This window comes from Xenopus tropicalis, chromosome 5 (genome assembly GCF_000004195.4).
Source record: "Xenopus tropicalis strain Nigerian chromosome 5, UCB_Xtro_10.0, whole genome shotgun sequence".
NCBI classification, from domain to species: domain Eukaryota; kingdom Metazoa; phylum Chordata; class Amphibia; order Anura; family Pipidae; genus Xenopus; species Xenopus tropicalis.
The window spans coordinates 77,249,975-77,273,443 of NC_030681.2; the positions used below are offsets into that span (position 1 = coordinate 77,249,975).

General features: G+C 35.6%; 1 protein-coding gene across 1 annotated transcript in view; it reads left to right on the forward strand.

Annotated features, from left to right (window-relative positions):
• cdk19 (cyclin-dependent kinase 19) overlaps positions 1-23,469 on the forward strand; it is a 75,596-nt gene that overhangs the window by 36,523 nt on the left and 15,604 nt on the right. The window contains 6 exon segments of the mRNA NM_001114040.1: positions 123-233; positions 4,094-4,234; positions 16,575-16,632; positions 19,025-19,156; positions 21,821-21,964; positions 22,943-23,012. Coding sequence (NP_001107512.1) covers positions 123-233; positions 4,094-4,234; positions 16,575-16,632; positions 19,025-19,156; positions 21,821-21,964; positions 22,943-23,012 — 656 coding nt within the window.

Sequence of the window (23,469 nt, forward strand, 5' to 3'; positions counted from 1 at the left end):
GGTTTAAATAAAGTTTCAGCTGGTGCAATTTACATTGTGGGCAATTATATGCCATTACAGAACACCCTTTCTATAATTTATGCCTATGCTATGATGTAATTCTGCCTCCTTTTGTTTTCTAGCTGTTGCGAGAGTTGAAGCACCCAAATGTCATTGCGTTACAAAAAGTGTTTCTGTCCCACAGCGATAGAAAAGTTTGGTTACTGTTTGATTATGCTGAACACGACTTATGGGTAAGACATTCTTCCAAATAAAAAATCTATTTCTTCTCTTTTAATAAATGATGTGTTTAAAATGAATTTGGGCCTTGAAGGCCCAGCTTAGCTACAACTCTATTCTGTATTCTCATGGAGAATCATGAATGAAGAAGCTAGAAATGTGTACACTAAAATTTGAGCGGAGTGAGTCTCAAAAGAAAGGCTGTCTTTCAATAGTTGTTTCTTACCTTCCAATATGATTTGTGTTAACAGTCAGCAATACAACTTTCGATGAAATCTTCAAATAAAGAAACATTTAAATGAATTTCAAGCTGTAGGACAAAACTATTAAAATCATGCAACTCATTAACATAAACTATCCATATTCTAAATAACTAGTATAAGACCACAAACTATAGTTACTTATAACTACAGGAAATCATTTAAAAAAAATGTACTTGTTTGCTTATTATGGAGTCAATGGGAGATAGCCTTTTTGTAATTTGTAGCTTTGTGTAGTTTTTGGATAAGGGATCCCATACCTGTAACAGAAACAAATGTTATAGAGCTTAAATGGCCTCTTAAGATGCACTTAAAAGTGAGCTCATCCTATGAGTCACATATACTTCAAATTCCACCTGTTACCTTATCTTATTTTGAGTAGGAAATAGAAGAAGTAGTGGCTTCTGGGTATTACATCACCTTGATGTTTTTAACACTTTTTTTGTTATTAAAAATAAGCACCTGCAATAGATTTGTTTTAGTGATATAAAGGAAAGAATGTTCAAACAACATGGTGGAACATCTGTAATATACCATGGCAGATTTAGAAGAAGGCTCCACTCTAGTTCAGTTTATCTCTTGGACAAACCTGTTTAGGGAGCGCTGCATCCAGTGGAGCACTGCATCCAGTTGTCTAGAAGTTTTCAGTCTTCATATCTCACTCTCTGGGTCCCCCTAGTGGGTTCAGCTCAACAGTTAGGGAAACTTTGCCAAAAACTTATCTTCTGCATTTAGAATTAGAAGAAATGGATTTTTGATCAATTTTCAGAAAAATTATTCAGTTTGTTTAGACAATAGTTGAATCAAGCAGTCACCAGGTGCCTCCTGAAAAATAAGAACAAAATGCATTAAACAGCCCAGAGTGTTGATTTATGAAAAAAGTAAATTACAGGAGAGCAGGGAAAGGTGTAATAAAGTATGTATATATATATAACAGTATGCTTAGTGCTAATTTATGATTCATTTGAAGGAAACTAAATGGTATTAAAATGTATTTATTCTGCTTCCAGTAAGTTGTAGTAAGAAAATATGATTGAACTTGAGTTTAGCAGTAGTTTACTCACAAGAGCGCAGTCTTTAGCTGACTCTAGATTGATCCAAGAAATTGTAATGCAAAAGATATTTCCTCGAGGTAAAAACAGAAAACCTTCACACCGTAGGCTAGACAAAGGAAAGTGGGATACCAGATTGAAATGTAATGTATCCCTGTATTGGGATGTAGAGGGCTCTCCTAACCTATGATCACATGGCTCACTAGTAATCAGTTAACTAGCTAACAAGTTTAAACATCCTGCACTACACAGGCCCGGATTTGTGGAGAGGCCACAAAGGCCCGGGCCTAGGGCGGCAGAAACCTGGGGGCGGCATTCCGCCCCGCCGCACCAAAATGTTAAAATATGTGTTTGGCTTACGGCGCATGCCTGCTTGCATCCCACCGCCCCCCTGCTGTTCGCGCATGCGCACCCCCCCTCGCATGCGCACTCCTGCTTGTGACGAGCGCACGCACACATGCGCACTCAGAGGGGGGGCGTGTGACCGGGGGTGGCCTCGGGGCGGCCGGTTTTGAAATCCGGCCCTGGCACTACAGGAATGTAACAAAAGATGGCTCTGTACTGATGTAAGACCATGGCTATCAATCAGTATATATAAAAAAAACTATATATGCCCAGTGGGCAGTACAGTATTTAACTGGGATTTGTCACTGAGCTACAAAATTGTCCATACTCTCAACGCAAAAATCAAATTGACTACTGTGATTTTTGTCCAGAGACCAACTGAAAAGGCCCCATACACAGGAGATAAGCTGCTGAATTGGTCTAAATGACTTGGATAGGAAGCTTAAAGCTTGAGCCCTGAGACCCAAACAATAGTAAACATGTCTCCCCATGTTTCTCTTCTGACTTTCTGTGCAGAAATTGTAAATTCTATCTAGTTGCTACTTGACAACCAGGAGGCATACCTCCAGGATAGCTTTTTATTATTACTATAATTATTGGATTTTCCTTCTTATCATTCTATTTAGCTTTCAGGCTGTCATTTGAGCTGCTGCTAGATTACTAAGGGTAGGAAGTAACCCAGCTATCTCATAATTATTTAAAATACAAACTAGGAATTGCAGACAACATTAAAGAATAGAAAATAATAGTGGCAACATATTGTCTTAAAATACCATATCTACATCACAGTGAAAGTTTATTTATAGATCAATATCCCTTTTTTGATAGAAAAAACTAAAAATGTATATACAGGCATGGAATCTGTTATCCGGATACCCATTATCCAGAAAGCTCCATAGACTCATAGACTCATTTTAAATAAAATATTTAAAATTTTGAAAAACTATTTCTCTTTTCTCTGTAAAAATAAAACAGTACCTTGCACAGGATGCCAACTAAGATATAATTAATTCATATTAGAGGCAAAATAATCCTGTTGGGTTTAGTTAAAGGAGAAGGAAAGGCTAATTAAGAGTTAATCTCAAGCTGCAGGCATACCTTCAGTTGTTTCAATAGTGCCCTTAAGTCTCCCCATATTTTACCTGTTCATTTAATCAGAAGCCAAACAGGAAGAAAAAACACTGAGTTGTGTAAAGAAAGTTCCCATAATGCCACGCTCCTGCACCGAGACTGAGACCAAGTGTACATGCTCAGTTTGTAAGACTGTGTCAGCTTCCTGCTGATTGGCTCAGATCCACATTCCTAAGGGGGGGGAGTGAGTTCTTAGCATTCTTGAAGGAGGGGGAAGCAGAAGAGGGGAAAGAGCAGAGAGCTGCGTGTCTCTGGCACATGAAATACAGACACAACAAACCTTTTCACAGAGAAGTCAGTGCAGCGTTTCTGTGAGTGCTTATGGCTGTATTTACATTGACCTTTCTGATAAAGCTCACTTAGTTTTTACCTTTCTTTCTCCTTTAATATTTATATGATTTCTTAGTAGACTTAGGGGCTGATTTACTAAGACACGAATTCCGACCGAATTGGAAAAATTCCGATTGGAAAACGAACATTTCGCGACTTTTTCGTATTTTTTGCGATTTTTTCGGCGCCTTTACGACTTCTCGGAAATTATCGCGACTTTTTCGTTACCAATACGATTTGCGCGAAAAAACGGGAGTTTTTCGTAGCCATTCCGAAAGTTGCGATTTTTTCGTAGCGTTAAAACTTGCGCGAAAAGTTGCGCTTTTTTCGTAGCGTTAAAACTTAAAAGGCGCAATGTTTTGCGCAAGTTTTAACACTACGAAAAAATCGCAACTTTTTGCGCAAGTTTGAACGCTATGAAAAAATCGCAACTTTCGGAATGGCTACGAAAAACTCGCGTTTTTCCGCAAAAATCGTATTGGTAACGAAAAAGTCACGATAATTTTCCGAAAAAATCGCAAAATACCGATCATTACGAAAAAAACGCAATCGGACGCATTCGGCCCGTTCGTGAGTAAGTAAATGGGCCCCTTAGTATCATGACTCAAATTACATCAAGACCATTTATTGTGAAAACCCCAGGTCTCAAGCATTCTGGAAAGCAGGTCCCATACCTGTAGTGAAAAAGTATGTAATGAAAAAGACCTGTATAATAATAAGTTGTGTACCAACGATTGTTGTGTTTGTTAATCCTAGCATATCATCAAGTTTCATCGTGCCTCAAAAGCAAATAAAAAGCCCATGCAGCTGCCAAGATCGATGGTCAAGTCACTACTCTATCAGATCCTGGATGGAATCCATTACCTGCATGCAAACTGGGTGCTTCATCGAGACCTGGTAGGCACTGATAATTTTCTCTTAAGGGTTTATCAGGTCTCACCGCTTTCCTGGTATTGTTTCTTAAAGGCAATCTATTATTAAAATTATATGTAAACAGTTATATTCTATTGTTCCGAGAAGCATAATCTGGATGAAAGCAACAGCCTGGCGTCTAGTTTTTAAACCTTTAGCCAAATAGGACGTCCATGCTCAGTTGGTTAATTATGTGATATTTCCTGTGAAAAAATCCTTTTCTTAAGCTCAGTGTGTCAGTGTAACAAATCTACTTTACTTACTTTTAGTTTTAACAATTGATTTTTGACTTCAGAGTAAAAAGTAAAGCAAGTGAGATGGGATGATGAATGTATATATTAACTGAGGGAGTGCAATCAGTCATTGGTTAATTAGCTCAGCTTGATATATCCCCTTGGGAAGGTAGCTGTTTTACCTAGAAATGTCATTGTCGTTATATATGTTGCTTAAAGGAGTGTTATCTTCCTAGAATGTTGGCTTTTATTATTAGTATAATAGTTTCCTCTCAAGGCAACTTCCACGTTTTCATGGAAATCGCGGCACCGTGTATGCCATCCCACCGGCGATTAACATTTTCACCGGTGGGATGGCATTTCGAGGAGATTAGTCGCCCCGCGACAAGGGAAATTTGTTGCGGGCGACTAATCTCCCCGTGTGCTACAGCCCTTAGCAAGATAATGGAAACATAGAACATAAGTTTCCTTTGTTCTGTATAATCAAGAATAATACATACAATACATGTAGCTGTAAACTCTGTATATTCTTACCCATGGTAAGCTGACCATAATAGTTCCTGGGCCCCCCCTGAGGCAAAAACATTTTTGGAGAAACTCAAGTTCACCTCAAAAGCTACACCTAACAAAAGGCGTATATCTGCTAAGGTATGTTGGGAAATAATGTGGGTTATCAATTAAAAAGATTATATGGTTTACATTACATTTAAATAATGTTTTTGGATGTTTAAAATCAATATGCACTAGTATGCACTACTACACACGCACCTTTACAGCACCAACATTTGTTTATCTAAAAAACACCATGTACCAAGCATTCCAGAAAACAGATCCTATGCCTGATCAGGTATAATTTGTCCAGAGGGTGAATTGAATCCATGCCACAAAAAAAAATCATTTGGTTATGACTTTGACCATGAAGTGTTTCAGTGAAACATGTTCTGGGAGAGTTACATGGGTTGGCTTAATATTAGATTAATTAAACTGATTTAGTACTCCATCTCCTTCCATTTTGTTCTGTTTTTTTCTTGTGAACAACCCAACATTGCTATGAATGCCTGCTAAGTTGGTCCATAAAATGTTTAATATAATACAGTGTTCTATAAACACATTGAATACAAAGTAAATGTGTCAACTTTTCCTGAGAATACCAGCCAAGGGAACAACAAGTATTCATCTTTTCTATAATAAAGGGGTTATTTTTTGATAATAAGGTGATTATCAAAACATAGGAAAGCTTTGTTAAGGTAGGTTGTGGCTGTGGCAACAGGTTCAGTGAGCAATGGAGTTTTTATGTACAGTTGAAAAGGGCCTTTTGCAGTCAACAAATACCAAGGGATAGTAAAATGATTGTATAGCAATCATTCAATTTAGTCTATCCTTACTGCAAATAATTTTCTCCAGATGAACTGGTATCCTGACCTATCTTGTATTTGAACAAGGCTAGTTATATAGCTATATACATAGTTATACTGGGAAGCAAATGCCTCTGCAGTCAAGACGTGGGTGCACTTTTAATCAAAGATGACTCTTGTAGCTGCCAGCAGTTCTTTTATGAAGAGCTTTGCACTTCAGTTCTAGACTACATAGCTAACAGCCTTGTGCTGACTTTAGTTCTGTCTGCAACTATAAATCCAGCATGTGACAGATCTTTCAGCGAGGTGCTAATTGTACCTCAGTGTTCATAGAGAGGGACTGTCTGCCACCTCTGAGGTAGCAACAAGCCCTCATCACAACTTTTGCTTATTATTAAGCATATTAAACAGCCATTATAGCTAATGTAAAGCAATCTAAACTCTTTTAAAAGCATTCTGGGGGGATTAAAGCATAAAATTCTGCAGCACCTATGTGATTTTATTTTATTTGGAAAGCACAGACAGGCTTTGCTTCTCCAGTGATGAACAGTTCTCCTACAGGCACAGAAACAACCATATCCAGTAAGAAAGATTTTTCAGCAGTGAAAAAGCCTAGTTTTGAAAATTCATGCTGGAAAAAAGGAGACAAGGCACAGGTTATATAGCAGATAACAGATAAGCTCTGTAGAATACAATGGAAAGCTATGCAACTGATCTGTTATTTGCTGTGTAACCTGTGCCTTTTTTCCTTTTTTCAATTTGAATGGCTGCCCCCATGGCTACACAGCAACTTTGTTTAATAAAATATAGTAGTGTTTCTGAAGCAAACTTAACTTTTACCAGTGCAGGCCAATAGAACATAATATATTAAAAGAGAAGGAAAGTAATTTTGGCATTTTACTGCCAATAGATTCACCACATTAGTGTTCTTCTACAACAGGGGTCCCCAACCTTTCTTACTCGTGAGCCACAATCAAAATGTAAAAAGACTTGGAGAGCAACACAAGCATCTATGCACACTATCAGCTTACAGGAGGCTTTATTTGGTAGTAAATCTTGTTTTTATTTAACCAAAAACTTGCCACCAAGTCAGGAATTCAAAAATAACTACCTGGTTTGGGGGCACTGAGAGCAACATCCAAGGGGTTGGTGAGCAACATGTTGCCCCTGAGCCACTGGTTGGGGATCATTGTTCTACAACATGCAATATTTTTGGGCATCATAAGGTTAAATGATCTCTTATCATCTATCAGTGCAACTCCCAGTATTTACAACTTTAGATGTTTGTTGCCTATGGCTGAGTTATATTGTGTATGCAGAATATTTTTCATTTGCGTAACAGAATGATCAAACACAAGCTGAAGCTGTTTCATAACTTGCCCCAGCAGACGTTTATCTCTATAGTCCTCAATTCAACAGCAAATACTATAAATATAGTGTTCTGTTGACAGTTTATGTACATGTAGACTATCTCACCTTGGACAAATAATGGAAGCGCCCACTAATATGTATAATGCAAAATTGTATATAGGATATAAGGGAATTCTCACTTTATAAGTATTATGCTCTCATTTTTTTTCAGGTTAGGGGCCAGTAATGCCAGAACACAAAAATGCCCTAGAGGAATTTTTAAATGAAGATTACTAAATTTGCACATTCAAAAATTCTGCACCATTTCTCAGAATAGTAATTTATTTTAAAACAATTGTAGTTTATTCTGGTAGGGCTTTTAGGGCAGTTGATACATATGTATTATCAAGGGTCGCACTTACAAATTAGACTGGGTGGCTTTAATTATACAGGATAAAAGATTGCCAAAAGCACCATAGCTGATCTCTTGGGTTACTGATTTTTTAGGAGGAACAACCACTTTTTCTCTGAGAACGGTTGTGTGGTACAGATTTTGTCAGTATACAAGAGGATGGCCATTTTTGCATCATGCCTTTTTCAAACATCAATCGCCTGCGTTTGGCTTGTGCTTTGCTTTGTGCAGTCAGTTGTCTGTTTGGCCTATGTATGGCAGCTTTAAATACTGCACACTTGAAACAAGCTACATTTCAAAATACACATGTTGTTGAATGTGGATTCAAATAACGAACACACATAAACAATGCCTACATTTTCAAGTTTCAGTGAAAACAGTTTTTATTTAACACCATACAAAATATATATTGGATGTTCTTAAAAACACATTTGTTTGTTTGTTGTTTTTACATTTAGAATGATTACATTTATTTTTGTATACAATAGTAGCATACCGGTATTTTTCTATTGTGTGCATAAGAATGCACCAAGTTTATTATAGAGTTTAGTGTATTATCAGAATGCAGTCATCTGTTTGTGAGATGGAACAATGGGCTGTGAAAGGGAACAAGGCAGTGGGAATTATTCCCACGGGAATGCAGTGCTTGGGCTCATAAACATTCTCACAAGATGTTAATAGAATGTATATAATGTCATATTAAATGTAACAAAGTCCTTTTTTAAATGAAATAATGTAAATATTATAAATCCAATATTGCTCTGACTGGGTCAGTTCTTCTTTAAGTGGTATTTCACCTTTACATTGACTTTTAGTATGTTATAGAGTTGCCAACTCCTAGCAACTTTTCAACTGGTCATATATATATATATATATTAAATGGGGGTCACTGTCCCCAGCAGACAAAAAGCTGTTGCTCTGTGAGGCTACTGTAAGGCTCTGTCAGGCTACTTTATATTTCTTATCAATCATTTTGGGCCCTCTCCTATTCATCTTCCAGTCTCTGGTTACTAGGATATTCTTGTATCTTATACATTAAAGGAACAGTAACACCAAAAAATGAACGTGTTTTAAAGTAATTGAAATATAATGTACTGTGGCCCTGCACTGGTAAAACTGGGGTGTTTGCTTCAGGAACACTACTATAGTTTATATAAATACGCTGCTGTGTAGCCATGGTGGCAGCCATTCAAGCTGGAAAAAAGGAGAAAAGGCACAGGTTATATAGCAGATAACAGATAAACCCTGTAGAATACAATGGTGTCTTATCTGTTAGCTGCTATATAAGCCTTTTCTTCTTTTGAATGGCTGCCCCCATGGCTACACACCAGGGTTTATATAAACTCTAATAATGTTTCTGAAGCAAACACAAAACTTTTACCAGTGCAGGGCAGCAGTACATTATAGTTTAATTTCTTTGAAATATATACATTTTTTGGTGTTACTGTTCCTTTAAATAGGTTTTATTATAAAGATCATGCAGACCCTCGCTAAACATCATGTAGGACCCATTTTTGGGTTATGCCCCAAAGATGACTAAAAATATTTCTCATCTTTGGGGCATGACCTAAACATGGGTCTTTCATTAGAGAGGATCTCCATGATCTTAAGGGTCTTAATATTTAGCAGGCTTTATGGGTTTGATTGCATCAGCACATACAATGGTGCATTATAGTGAGAGTGTTACTCTCCATTGGCCTATTGTTTGAGTGTTTGGCTTTAGCTGATGAACCAGCTACAGAAGTAAGCTGAGCTTACAGCTTTACTTTCTTAACTGACATGCATCACTATCAGTCCAGCCAGTTGGATCTTATCCAGTGTATAATTCCATTTTTTATTTATATAAAAAAGTGGTATGAGTAGAGACTATCAAGGTTGGTGTTTTTTTCCTCTGAAGAAAAGATGCAAAGGGACGTGATTGCTCAAGTTCAAGTACATTAGAGGAAATTAAAGACACATAGCAGGATCTTTTTCCTGTAGAAAAGATCAAAGAATTAGAGATCTGAATTTTAGAACTCACCTGTTATTTGAAGCAGCATAATAGATGGTTGGCTCTTCACAGTGAGGGCATTGAGGTTGGGGAATGCCCTGCTGGGTGATGTTGCAAAATCAGATTCTGTTAATGTCTTTAAGAGGGGCTTGGATGATGACTTAAACAAGAACAATTTTCAAGGCTATTGGGAAATTGGGATTTCCCTGTCTGAACTAAAACTATGCATGCATAGTAAGATTTAAATGGCGTGGAAGAGTCTGTGCGCACATACACAGTGTGTATTTAGTGACATCAGCAGGGAGTAGATGCATGGGCAGTGACAACATTGGGTCCCCCCCAGAAGCCATGCTCACAATTTATAGTGGTTTGCTGAACACACCACTGTTTCTCCCAGGACTGAATGTAAATTGACATCTCTGGGAAAGACAACATGTTATATGATCAAATCTACATCATAAAGTGCTCCTTATCTGCAAAGACAATGGGGAAAAGTAAAGTGCTCATTTCTTTTGGCCTTTTAACCGAATTCACACTACCTTTATCTGGAATTAATGAGAAGTCATGTCCTCAAAATATCTTTTTTTATTATGTGAGTCTGTCTCAGTATCATATATGTACATTTTCTATAGTCTTTAATGATTTTCATAGTTTGTCACCAACATCATCTTCTGATTTGGGGGCTAAAAGAGAGAGAAGTCATTTATAGGTGTGTCAGAATATTAGATTTCTGCTTTAGTGTATGTATTTTTCATCTGTGTTTTTTAGAATAAGCTGAGAGACCAGGAATAAAGTGCTTAGCATTTTCTTGTTTCATGGCTTATAGTAATTTTCAACAAAGGCATTATTCTGCCAAGAACCTGCTGTGCGACATGCTTTTAATGATAACCTATGTTCGTGAATTTGGCCCAATTTTGTTCCCATGACGACTCAACTTCTACACTCTCATGAGGTTATCAGCTGTGTTCCTGTAAGAATCTCACAGTAACATAATTACTGTAGTTTTATGAAATTGTATTATATCAGATTTCAGTACTTACAGTGACACAAACCTCAGATACCAAAAGTTTACATTTCTGTTCCAAATTAGTAATTTAGTTTCTGTTTCATGCAGTTTACAGTTAATTTAAAAACTGGTGATTTTTATATTTCATTTCATATTTTTACACTGCATTTTTCCCTCACTATGCATTTCAAAAAATGTATGGTAACCCTAGTAATTTCTTGTCACAAAAGATATTTTTCATATAATCTAAGGGGCTGATTTACTAAGACACGAATTCGAATCCCAATTGGAAAAATTCCGATTGGAAAACAAACATTTTGCGACTTTTTCGTATTTTTTGCGATTTTTTCGGCGTCTTTACGACTTTTCGGAAATTATCGCGACTTTTTCGTTACCAATACGATTTGCGCGAAAAAACGCGAGTTTTTCATAGCCATTGCGACTTGCGCGAAAAAACGCGAGTTTTTCGTAGCCATTCCGAAAGTTGCGCAAAATCTGTCGATTTTTTCGTATCGTTAAAACTTGCGCGAAAAGTCGCGATTTTTTCGTAGAGTTAAAACTTGCGCGAAACGTCGCGCCTTTTAAGTTTTAAAGCTACGAAAAAGGCTCGACTTTTCGCACAAATTTTAACGCTACGAAAAAATCGACAGATTTTGCGCAACTTTCGGAATGGCTACGAAAAACTCGCGTTTTTTCGCAAAAATTTTATTGGTAATGAAAAAGTTGCGATAATTTCCGAAAAAATCGCAAAATACCGATCATTACGAAAAAAACACAATCGGACGCATTCGGCCCGTTCGTGGGTTAGTAAATGTGCCCCTAAGCATATTCATGTTCAAGTATCACTGCCTGTTATTAGATCTCAGGATGGGATGTTGACCCTTTTATTGGGATCAAAGTACTTCAAAGGAGGTTTAAACTAGCAGATAGCGAGGGGGAATATTTGGTGTAAATTAGTATTTACCGTCTTGGATATTTAAAGTTAGGGTCATGTTTTTATTTATCTGTAATGTTGTGAACTGAGATAGATCTCACTAAATTATGTACAGGTATCGGACCCCTTATCCGGAAACCCGTTATCCAGAAAGCTCCGAATTACGGAATGCCCGTCTCCCATAGACTCCATTTTAATCAAATAATTCAGAATTTTAAAACTGATTTCCTTTTTCTATGTAGAAATAAAACAGAACCTTGTAATTGATTCCAACTAAGATATAATTAATCCTTATTGGATGCAAAACAATCCTATTGGGCTTAATTAATGTTTTATTGATTTCTAAGTAGACTTAAGGTATTGAGATCCAAATTACGGAAAGACCCCTTATCCGGAATACCCTTGGTCCCGAGCATTCTGGATAATGGGTCCTATACCTGTACTATATATTCTCAGGATTACAAACCCAAAGTCTAAAAACAAGTATCTTTATTCTTACTCATATAAACTATTCCTAAACTTACTTTAATAAATTAGCTCAGTTTTCTGTATGGTTGCCACCCGCTATTTCACCTGCCTAGCCAGTAAAACAGGCCAGGGTCGATATTAGATATGCACTAACAATGTACTTTGTAAATTTGTAATTACCTCTTGTTCTGTCCTTTCAAGCTCTGCAGCCCCAATTTCCTTCTGACCCCCAATTTGTCCCAATTCCGTCCCACAACAATGCCTACCTGTGTCAGATTGCCCCATTTGTCTCCACCCTCCTTAGCTTACTGACCACTTCTACCAATACATCCCTGCTGGTATTTTTTTTCTGTTTTTATCTTTTAAAATGTGGTAACACTACTGCCTTGTAATATTGCTGATCATATTTGACCAATATCAAGGGTAATCACGTTAATATATGGACAGTCATAACAGTCGCATCATTTCTGTGACTCTTCATGTAAACATTGTAATTTAATTCTCTCTTAAAGGGATACTTATCTGGAAAAACGCTTCTTTTTCCCAAAAGGCATCAGTTAATACTTCTTAAGTAGAATATTGTACAAATCCAAAGATCAAATAGATTTTTTATATTGAGTTTTAAAATTTAACATGATCAAGCCATTTTTAAATTTCCAAGTCCCCTCAGCCTTGCAAGTTGTGCTTTACAAGTTGTGATTCCATTCCTCCCAGCAGCTGATGTCATGCAGTGGCAAATATGGGTTGTCTATTGAATGAAGAGCTGATAACAAGATAACATCTCTCCCCAACACCTCTCCTGAAGGATTTAGCTTTCTGAACTAATAGAAGCTGTTGCCACTACTCTGCTTAGAACTAAGAGCACAAGCTGGTGTAGAAACCAAGATTGCACTGGAGAAGAGGTTAATCTAGAATGTGGTCTTACATTGTTCCCTTCATTTTCAGTGAGGCAAAAAACTTGCTGTGTTTTTGTGGTGACTATTCGCTGATTTTTTTCTTTAAAAAATGCTATTTATGGTTCTTGATTGCATTTTTTTCTTGAATCATAAATAAAAAAAACACACACTAGAATTTTGATAAATAGACCCTATAGTCTGGGAATCTGCTTCATGACCCAAAACACTTGGTAAGAATTATTTATGCACATAACATCAATGCCTATTAACTTTATTAAAGGGACTTATGCTTAACAGCATGGGAACCTAATGTTGGGTCCTGGCCCAAGATTAAGAATCCATGGTGAGTAGAAGTACTTAAATGTATAATTACCATGTCCTGTATCAGCCACTGACAATTTGTTTGAGCTAAACCTCTTTGTATAAATAAGGGTGTTTTTCCAGGGCAGTTTAGCTTCAGTTCATGACAAGAGGTGTTTGCAGTGAGCAGTGACGTAGAAAAGGAAGCGTGCATTCTAATAAAACTCCCATGGGATGGTTGAGTCACTTATTCTCTAGTAGTAATAATAAGCAAGCTTGTTGCTAACTCAGACAAAGGTATGTATGATGCCCCTCCCCAAAGCACAAACCCTTTCAGAATTGTGGGTGACCTTTCAAAGCATTTTATGGTCTGTCCAGTCTATACAACCTGGCAATACTACATGGAAAAAAATTGAATAGCACTGCTATTTGAGTGTAGGTCTTTTTTACATTACTTTGCACAGACGTCCCTTTGTCTGGGGCTCTGGCATCAATATGTAGAAGGTTTTAATCAAGCTTTCATGAATGACCTTAATATAATTCAAGGACCTTAAACCAGTTACATTTTGTGATTATTACTTCAGCAGAAAATTTGGAAGAAATGTATGAAGACAACACCTTTTGACACAAAATAATTAATTAGGGCACGTCAGCAAAAATGAAAGGGTCCACCACCAAAAACTGCTTTTTTGCATAATTAAAATGTAATTCTGAACAATCCAGTATATATTTCTTAAAAATTTCCAGTGGTTTTAACGTAACTTGAAATGTAATTGCAGTATAAAGCATTGTTTGTGTTTATTTCTATCTGACATTTAAAGCAGCGTACCAGGAGCCAGATTTTGTCTGGGTCTTTTAATCAGTTGAAATCAGCTGGCTTGTTGTATGAAACAAGTTGCCTATTGTATTTCTTGATGTCTCTAAATAACTTTTTAAAAACGGTTTGCTTGCTAATGTAGAGTATAGATAAAATATAAAAACAGTGCTCATTAATCTATTGAAGCCCTTAAAATCATTCAACTGTATACTCTGAGTACAGTCTGAGTGCTGTTTATAAGGTAGATAGATACCCACCAGAGATCATGGCAGCACTGGCTAATTTGTCAGCTACTTTGTTATAAGGTGCCTTGCTTATACTTAAAAACATGTTTTTAGAACTCTCTGTTCTTGTTTTACCTTCTAACATGTTACATGTTAAAGATTTTGCACTAAGAATTTTTATATGCAACATAGGGGAAGAGTTATTCTGTGTGTAATAGTTATCTGTTAAAGGGGTGGTTCAGCTTGAAGCAAACTTTAAGTATGGTATAGAAGTTTCAGTTCTTACCAACTTTCAGTTGCCCTTTGTTGTTTATTTCATTTAGCATTTGTTAATTATTTATCTACCTCTTCTGCCTCTTTCCAGCTATTAAATGGGGGGTGCCTCCCCTGGCAGCAAAAAAAAAAAACAAACCATCTGCTCTGTGAGGCTTCAAATTTGGTTGTTAATGGTGCCTGTCTTTCCTTCAGTACTTTCTTTTCATATTTTAATCTCATTCATGCCATTGCCTGGTTTCTAGGGTAAATAAGACCATAGTAACCAGATTGCAGATGAAATACCAAAGTGGAGGACTGCTGGACAAAACGCTAAATTAACTAAACTGAAAAGGCAAAAATATGAAGACCAATTTATCTCATATTAAGAAATCATACTAGAAGTTAATTCAAAAGTAAACTATACCTTTACTGGCTTTTTCTTTCTGTCATGATCTTCTTCTAAAAACAATAAAATACATGGTAAATTGAACAAGATTTTTTAGGTGTCACATCCAAACAGATCTTATATAACACCTTATGACTACAAGGGGGCAAATTCCAATGTGTACTTGCACAGAGTTGCTGTTCTGATCTGTCAGACTAATTTTTGGTGTTTGGTAAAACACATAATAATCCAGGAGATCCACAAAAACAGTTTGAAACTAGATAACAAAGAGATTGGACAATATATGACATATTCTTCAATGGCTTTCTGTACTGTATTAAAATATATATCAAGTGCTTAGCCTTAATTTGTTAAAAGTGATGTGCAGTTATTCTATTCCTTTATCTTCACTATAATTTTAGGTTTGGTAAACCTTGAGTGTATGAGTACATTTGCCTATGTTATTAGGCAGATAACACTTTGAGCAAATGTATTAAAATTCAAGGTTGAATATTTTCGTGGGCCAAAAAGCAAACTTTTTTTGAATTTACATTTTTAACTCAAATTTTTGGTACAGGTATCGGACCCCTTATCCGGAAACCCATTATCCAGAAAGCTCCGAATTACGGAAAGCCTGTCTCCCATAGACTCCATTTTAATCAAATAATTCAGAATTTTAAAACCGATTTCCTTTTTCTCTGTAATAATAAAATGGTACCTTGTAATTGATCCCAACTAAGATATAATCAATCCTTACTGGATGCAAAACAATCCTATTGGGTTTAATTAATGTTTTATTGATTTTTTAGCAGACTTAAGGTATGGAGATCCAAATTACGGAAAGACCCCTTATCCGGAATACCCTTGGTCTCGAGCATTCTGGATAACGGGTCCAATACCTGTATTTATTAATCACAAAATCTTGAAATGCTAAAGAAAATATTATGCAAGTAGAACCTGTCTATATAAGAACTTTTTTCATCATTCGCTGTATTTTAATATATTGTTTTTTGAAACATTCAGAGGAATGGAAAATAATTGGAACAATGTGATTTTTGTTTGTGATTAAGCTTTTTTCCTGGACTAAATACATAATAAATATGTATTTATAAAGCGCCAACATATTTCACAGTGTTGTACAATAAATGGATGCATACATTGAACAAATAGATTTACATACAAAGCAACCAGTTACAGATACAAGAGCTAAATCCCTGCCAAAAACTTACATTACAGTAAATAATGCTGTTTTAAACTAATTGAACTGTTTTCTTTTTTGTTTAAGGTTTACAGGTTTGGGTATAAATTGGACATTTTCTGATGCAGAAAATATATTTTTTTATTTGTAGTTTTTGTTTATGATGACAATTTCATTTCAACAATTTATGATGACAATTTCATTTTACAATTTCATTAAAAATAGAATGTTCCTCATGTTGATTTTATATTCACTTGCTACAACAATACTTCTGTAACATAGTATTCCTATTCTTTTTTTAGGGAGCAGGTTTTATTTCATTATTTTTTTTAGTGGGACTGCTTTAGCTCCCATGTTTTGTGTATCTCTTCAACTAATTTAATAAAACTTTAAACACTGTTATAAAAGTCAAATTAAAATTGCTATTTCTTCAAGTTATCACATTTTATGTAAAAGAGGGCTATAAAGAGATTTAATTAAGCACATCTTGTGTTTTTTGCAGAAACCAGCAAACATCCTGGTAATGGGGGAAGGTCCTGAGAGAGGAAGAGTCAAAATAGGTAAATAACTTGTAAATACTTTAGGATTCTAAAACTCTTCTAACTGGAAAACAATATATTTAAACCCAAGTTATTTTCATTTAAACAAAACCCTCATACTTCAAATCCAAAGTAAACGTAAAACATTAAATATGAATGATAAATAACTATCAAATAGGTACATAAATTACATTTTTATCAGAAGGAAACATAAAAATATTGGGTTCCCCACCCTTCCTTTCTCTAGGAAAGGTGACAATCCACTGACATGTTTCTGACATAGGGAAGTATAATAAAAGCCACAGTAGGGGGCAGATTTATCAAAACCCGAGTTCGAATCCCGAATGGGAAAAATTCGGATTGGAAACGAAAATTTCTGAAGATCGCAAATATCCCGAAAATGCTTACGAAAAAATCGTATTAGTCACGAAAAAATCGTATTAGTCACGAAAAAATCGTATTGGCGATCCGAAAGTCACGTAATTTTCGTACCAAACCATTGCAAACAGCGGCAGTCTTTCCGAATTTTTTGCGCGGGCGCACGACTTTTTCACGCGCCCGCGCGAAAACGCCGCGGCCGCTCGAAAAAATCGGGCGCGAATCCGCTCGGCGCGTTCGGACCCTAGGTGTCCAGTAAAGGGTACCTGCTGATGGGTCAAGGTTTTGGATATATATCATCAGGTACAGGTATGGGATCCGTTATCTGGAAGCCCATTATCCAGAAAGATCCAAATTACAGAAAGGCCGTCTCCCATAGACTCCATTATAAGCAAATAATTCTAATTTTTGAAAATGATTTCCTTTTTTTCTGTAATTATTAAACAGTACCTTACTTAATCCCAACTAAGATATAATTAATCCTTGGGAAATCAAAAATAGAAAAGGCAGGCACTCTGGATTTTTTCAACAATGTTGAGAAATGCAGCAACAAAAGTAGTTTACATTAAAAATGTATAAATTTTATTGGATCCATATGTAAAAACAAGAAGCCTTACGCGTTTCGTACCATGAGGTACTTAATCATAGGCTCTTATCATCATAGGCTACTTAATCCCAACTAAGATATAATTAATCCTTATTGAAGGCAAAACAATCCTACTGTGTTTATTCAATATTTAAATGATTTTTTAGCAGACTTGTATGGAAATCCAAATTACGGAAAGATCCCTTATCTGGAAAACCCAGCAGTCTGGATAACAGGTCCCATACCTGTATTACCTAGAATATTTGTACAGTTTGAATATGAGACGCTGCTGGAGGGCCTCTTAAAGAAATACAGAAGACCTCCTTAGACCTTGCAGGCTCCTCATGACATACTTATCTGTAGCTTATTATGTATGATTGAGCCTGTCAGGAATAATAAAGAAAAAAAGTTTTGTAGCTTTTAAAATGTGTTCCTTCATTGTCCATTCCAAACAAAACTATGATTTAGTTAATTCACGTGTGGCAGTTTGAAGCCCACTTACCTACTTTTGCAGAGTTTCATTATCGTTAAATATCAAATAATGTCAGGTTCATTTACATAGAAAAATAAATCAATTTCTTTAAATAATATAGAAGTTTAAACTCTCAAGAATCCTTATGTCATTCTCTGAATAATATTAACCAGTACTGTGTTTAGTTAAAACAGGTGCTTTATAGAATAAAGAAGAGTATACAAACAATTATAAGTTATTTTCTAACATTTTTTGTATACCCCAGTATGCTTTGAAAGGTTATCAATATACAGGTATGGGACATGTTATCCAGAATGCGCGGGACCTAGGGTTTTCTGGATAATGGGCCTTTTATGTTAAAAAAATAAAAAATAAATAAATATTAAATAAACTGAACTGAACAAAACTGATTGTTTTGCCACCAATAAGGATTAATTCTATCTTAATTAGGATTTATTAGGTACAATGTACTGTTTTTTTATTATTACAGAGAAAATCATTTTTAAAATGTTGAATTATTCAATTAAAATTGAGTCAAAGGGTGATGGCCATCCCATGATTTGGACCTTTCTAGATAACAGGTTTCTGGATAACTGATGTGAGTCAAGTTGCTTCTGCTCAATAATGGTCAAAAATAACCACAATGGAACATGGGCACATTAATGTTTTGCCTGTTGCATTTAGATAGCAGGAATCTAATTGTATAAAACATTTAAAAAATTATTTAAAAAAATCACATTTAGAGATAAAAGGAAACATTTTGATTTCTTACATACAAAAAGGGCCCTAACTTTTGTTTGCAAAAATATTTTATGGTTGGACATATTGCATTTGTTGTTTTTTTTTTTTTCTTTCAGAGATACTAATGACATAAAAGTTTTTTTTACTAGCTCTCCCGGACCGTTTCCTGTAGCATTACTCTCCTGCAGTGTGTTTAATTTCTTGGCATTAAAACACTTTATATTTACATCTTACAGCTGACATGGGGTTTGCCAGGCTATTCAATTCTCCTCTGAAACCACTAGCAGATCTGGATCCAGTGGTGGTAACATTTTGGTACAGAGCTCCAGAGTTGTTGCTTGGAGCAAGGCATTACACGAAGGCCATAGGTACGTTTTTCTTGTAAATTTGTATGGATGCTTAGCAGTTTCTAAAATATGATTCTCATTTGAAATAGCTAATTAAATAGAGGAGATAAGGGTTTTGCTAAATTAGTGCATTTCTGTCTAGGAACTTGTAATAAGACTCATCCCACAATGGCTAGTATATCCCCTTCAAAACTAGACATGTATAAAAAAAGTAGCACATAAAACATATCTAATTAGTAGTTTAATTAGTAGTTTAGCAGCTAGGTGGCACATTTCTTAACCTATGAGCCACACACCATGTGCATGTTATATGTGTTTGGTTTTAAACAAGCCTCAGCAAAGTACATAATGTCATAAGTGGACACCCCCTACACATGAGAGAGGTTTCCTTAACAAAGATATTATTTTGTTTTAAAGCTGTGTGACTTATATAATATTCCATAATAATGGAATAGTATAATACAATTTAATAAAATTATACAGAATACAGAATATACAGTGCTTTTAACATGAGATTTAACTCATTTTGGCAATTATGTAGAAATACAAGTCAGGAATTGGGTTGTTGACTTTGAACCAACACCTTGTTAAATAACCCAAGACCAAAAATGTCTGTTAGATAGGTCTCCATGATTCCATTAATAATGTGTAATTTCTTCAGGCATTAGAAAATATTAATTAAACTGGGGTGCCTAAAAGGTTCCTTAGCTAATTTTTGGGTTGTAATACTGATTCTGTGACTTAATTTGGGTCCTCTAAGAATCACTGGTACATAGGGTCTATGAGCAATGGTTCAGATTTAGAGGCTATGACATTTCTTAACTTGTCTTCTGGCAGAAGCGCCACTGATTCCTATTATTGAACTATTACAAATCTCTGTAAAGAACTGAATTAGGGAAAAAAACACAAATATTGTCTGATGATAAAGATGTTATTGGACCTGTAATGATATGACAGACAGGTGTTTCCTTTTGGAAACACAAGGCTATATTCTCAAATGCAAACACAGTGTGGTTTATGTTTCCTATGTTTTAGAAAAAGGAAGTATAATAAAAGGTGCTTTATTTCCTTCCAAACAACTCTCATAAATTATTATTTCCTTGTCACTCAATTTTCTGGCTAGTATGGCAAAAATTAACTTTACTAAAGTTAGTTTAGTAACACTAACTAAACCTTTAAGTTTCCACATGAGGTTACTGATCTTGTTAGTGGTTATAGCTGTTATCCATTTTCTATCATGCTTATAATTTTCTGTCAATAATTTTCTGTCATGTTTAAATGCTATTAATTTATGCAGTTTTACTCAACTTTGTATGGCTTGGGAACTACATCAGGCAGATACTGCACAGTGATATAATATCTAGTGATTTATTACTGATGCTGTAAATTTCATATAAATCAATATGTATCAAATCGGGCCAATGTAATGGTGCAGGCATGTCAAGGAGCTTTTCAGAGCATAGCAGCCTAAGGCTACTGCCAGACATGGCGGTTTTTGGCCTGTGGCTAAATGCAGGCTGAGAATATACCATTTCCGGCCTGCCCCTCTGTCCACAGAAGCCCAAACAGCTCCTACATGCCCAATAAATAGTGACTGTCTATGGCATCTTTCAACAGCTCCTCTGGCATTTGCCAGAATCCACAAATTGCCAGTCTGGGTCTGCCTCACACGCTCATAGGTCCTCGACCCCTCTCCTACCATACAGTAACATAACATACTATGGAGCCGATTCACTAAAGGTCGTTAACGCTTAACGCATAGTTTTAGGCTTTAAAAAGTGTTTGTTAATTAAGTAACGATTCTCAAAGTAATTTCCCATGCGTTACTACTCATATCGCATGCACAAAAATCGGAATTATTGCATTGCGGTAATTATCTAATAGAATTAATACTAACTCATAATTTACAGACATATTTTAAGCATTAAAAGCATAAAATATTGTAATAATTAGTACTAATATTAACACCTACTTGGTGTAGGCGTTACTCAAAAAACATTGCGGTTCGTGAGCATTTGTGAAGACAAAACTGGAGTTTGCAGTTGGATTTTTGTTAGATTGTGAAGAAGAGAATCAAGTATGTGATCGCCCTAGAGTGATGCATGCTCAAGTTTTCAGGGAACCTGTCATTTTTAGAACGGTAGTTTTCAGAAAGTAACGGTTACGTGCGTAATAGCGTGCGCTAATATCACGTGCTACGAAATAACGCATAAATATATTGCTTGCTTTAAAATATCGCTTAAAAATTTGTCATCGCAAAATAAATAACGACAATAAAATCACTTCTTAATTCAGACAAATGTCTTCTTTGTGAATTGATCATTAATTCTCCAGATATAAGAAGTGATAATAGTTTTAACGCATGCTATAAATAACACTTGTTTTTTCAGCCTTTTGTGAATCGGCCCTATAAGGGTGCCCTTGTACCCCAGCCCAATCTGCTGTATGGTAGATCTTTTATTGTCTAAAAGTAGCCTTACAATTCTGTAACCCACGTAAAAGTAAGTTTACGATACCACTACATATTTGTGCCATAAAATAAAGATACACTGCAATATACTGTTCTTCTCATATCAAAACTCAGTTTGTTTTGTTTCTCCCCATGTATATTGTTTACGATCATTCTCATTTTTAGTGTTACAGTTCTCTAAACATTGCTTAAACTATTTTTTTTTTTTTTGACAGATATTTGGGCCATTGGTTGTATTTTTGCTGAACTGTTGACATCCGAACCTATTTTTCATTGTCGTCAAGAAGATATTAAAACAAGCAACCCATTCCATCATGACCAACTTGATCGTATATTCAGTGTAATGGGATTTCCAGCAGGTACCCTTCGCTTTATCTTTCACGCTTAGTTACAGAGAGCTCTCTTTAAAGACATTGGTACACTTGTTAAACATGTTCACACTTGTAAACATGCAGACTTTCTTCCAGTTTAATCTGTCTAGTAGATGTGACTATTCAGATTGTGATGTCTGAAGGTCCGACACAGTTCCAGCATGTGGCAACAATGGTCTGGCCCAGCTGTTTGAGTGACAGTATAAACCCCATGCATCTGTATAACATCACACAGAGGCTGGATGCAAATAGCAATTTCCATTTGACAAGAGAAATGCGATCTTTTCTAACTGAATCAAATCAAAATGCACAAGATCTAATGCAATTTTGAGTAAATATTTTAAAGCAGGCATATTACATGTAATGCAGTTGAGTAAACTGATTACTGTATTGGCATTTCAAGCCTTTGAAATAATGCTTTTATCTTGGCATTTGATGCAAAAGCGGATAATGTGTCAATTTGCTTTATTTCCCACAAAATAAAGGGATCATGATTTTCTATAACGGCTAAGAATAGTAAGTTTGTTGAAAAAGCATGGCTTGTCTAGTAGGTCTCTAATATCTAATATATAATATTTGACAACAGCAAAATAGCATGAAGTTAGCATGTTATCAAAGTAATATCATTGATTTTGTTGGAGTAAATAATTGAATGAATAATGAATTTTACTATACTACTATTCTAATTCTGAAGACTAACTTACATTTCTTCAAGCATATAAAATCAAATCAATGGATCTAAACAAAATAGTAGCTACAGAGTAGGTAACTTATTTTCAGGTATACTTTTCCATTGGTCTTGGTGGTTTACATGAAACTGTTGGTTTCTAATCATTGGAAGATTTTGATCAGTTGGTTACTTTTTATAATATTCCTCTTATTTATGGTCTTTACCCTTCCTTTTCTTGACATTTTATTTTCTACTATATATTGATATTTTACCTATTGATCTTTTTTGCCTCTTAGATAAAGATTGGGAAGATATTAGAAAAATGCCAGAATATCCCACACTTCAAAAAGATTTCAGACGAACAACGTAAGATTTTTGTAAAAACAGAGGGAATCCTAAGAGGAATACACTGTGCTACCTGGGTGATGCTTCTTTCTGTCAGAAGAAAGCAGGATTGCTGTAGATAACACAATAACTTTTGGGGCTGTGGCACAAAGATTTAATTTAATGTTAAAATCATAAATGCCCTAAACTGTTGGCTGATATTTCTAATTATTGTAAATGTTAAGCTTGCTGTCTGTGGCATATAGGACCAAGGGGTGAGTGAATGTAGCTAGAAAATTCAGATGTATCTCTGTTCTTGCATTAATTACTACTATGGCAGTGCATTTCAAATTCACTATAATAGGATGAAGCTGGACCTCTTTGAGTGTTATGTTTGCCTTTAGTAGACCATAACTAGTGTTTTGAAGAAGGAAGAGTGCCCTGAATTTATTTCACACCTGCTGCATTCTTTATTTATACCTGAGATATCAGCTATTTA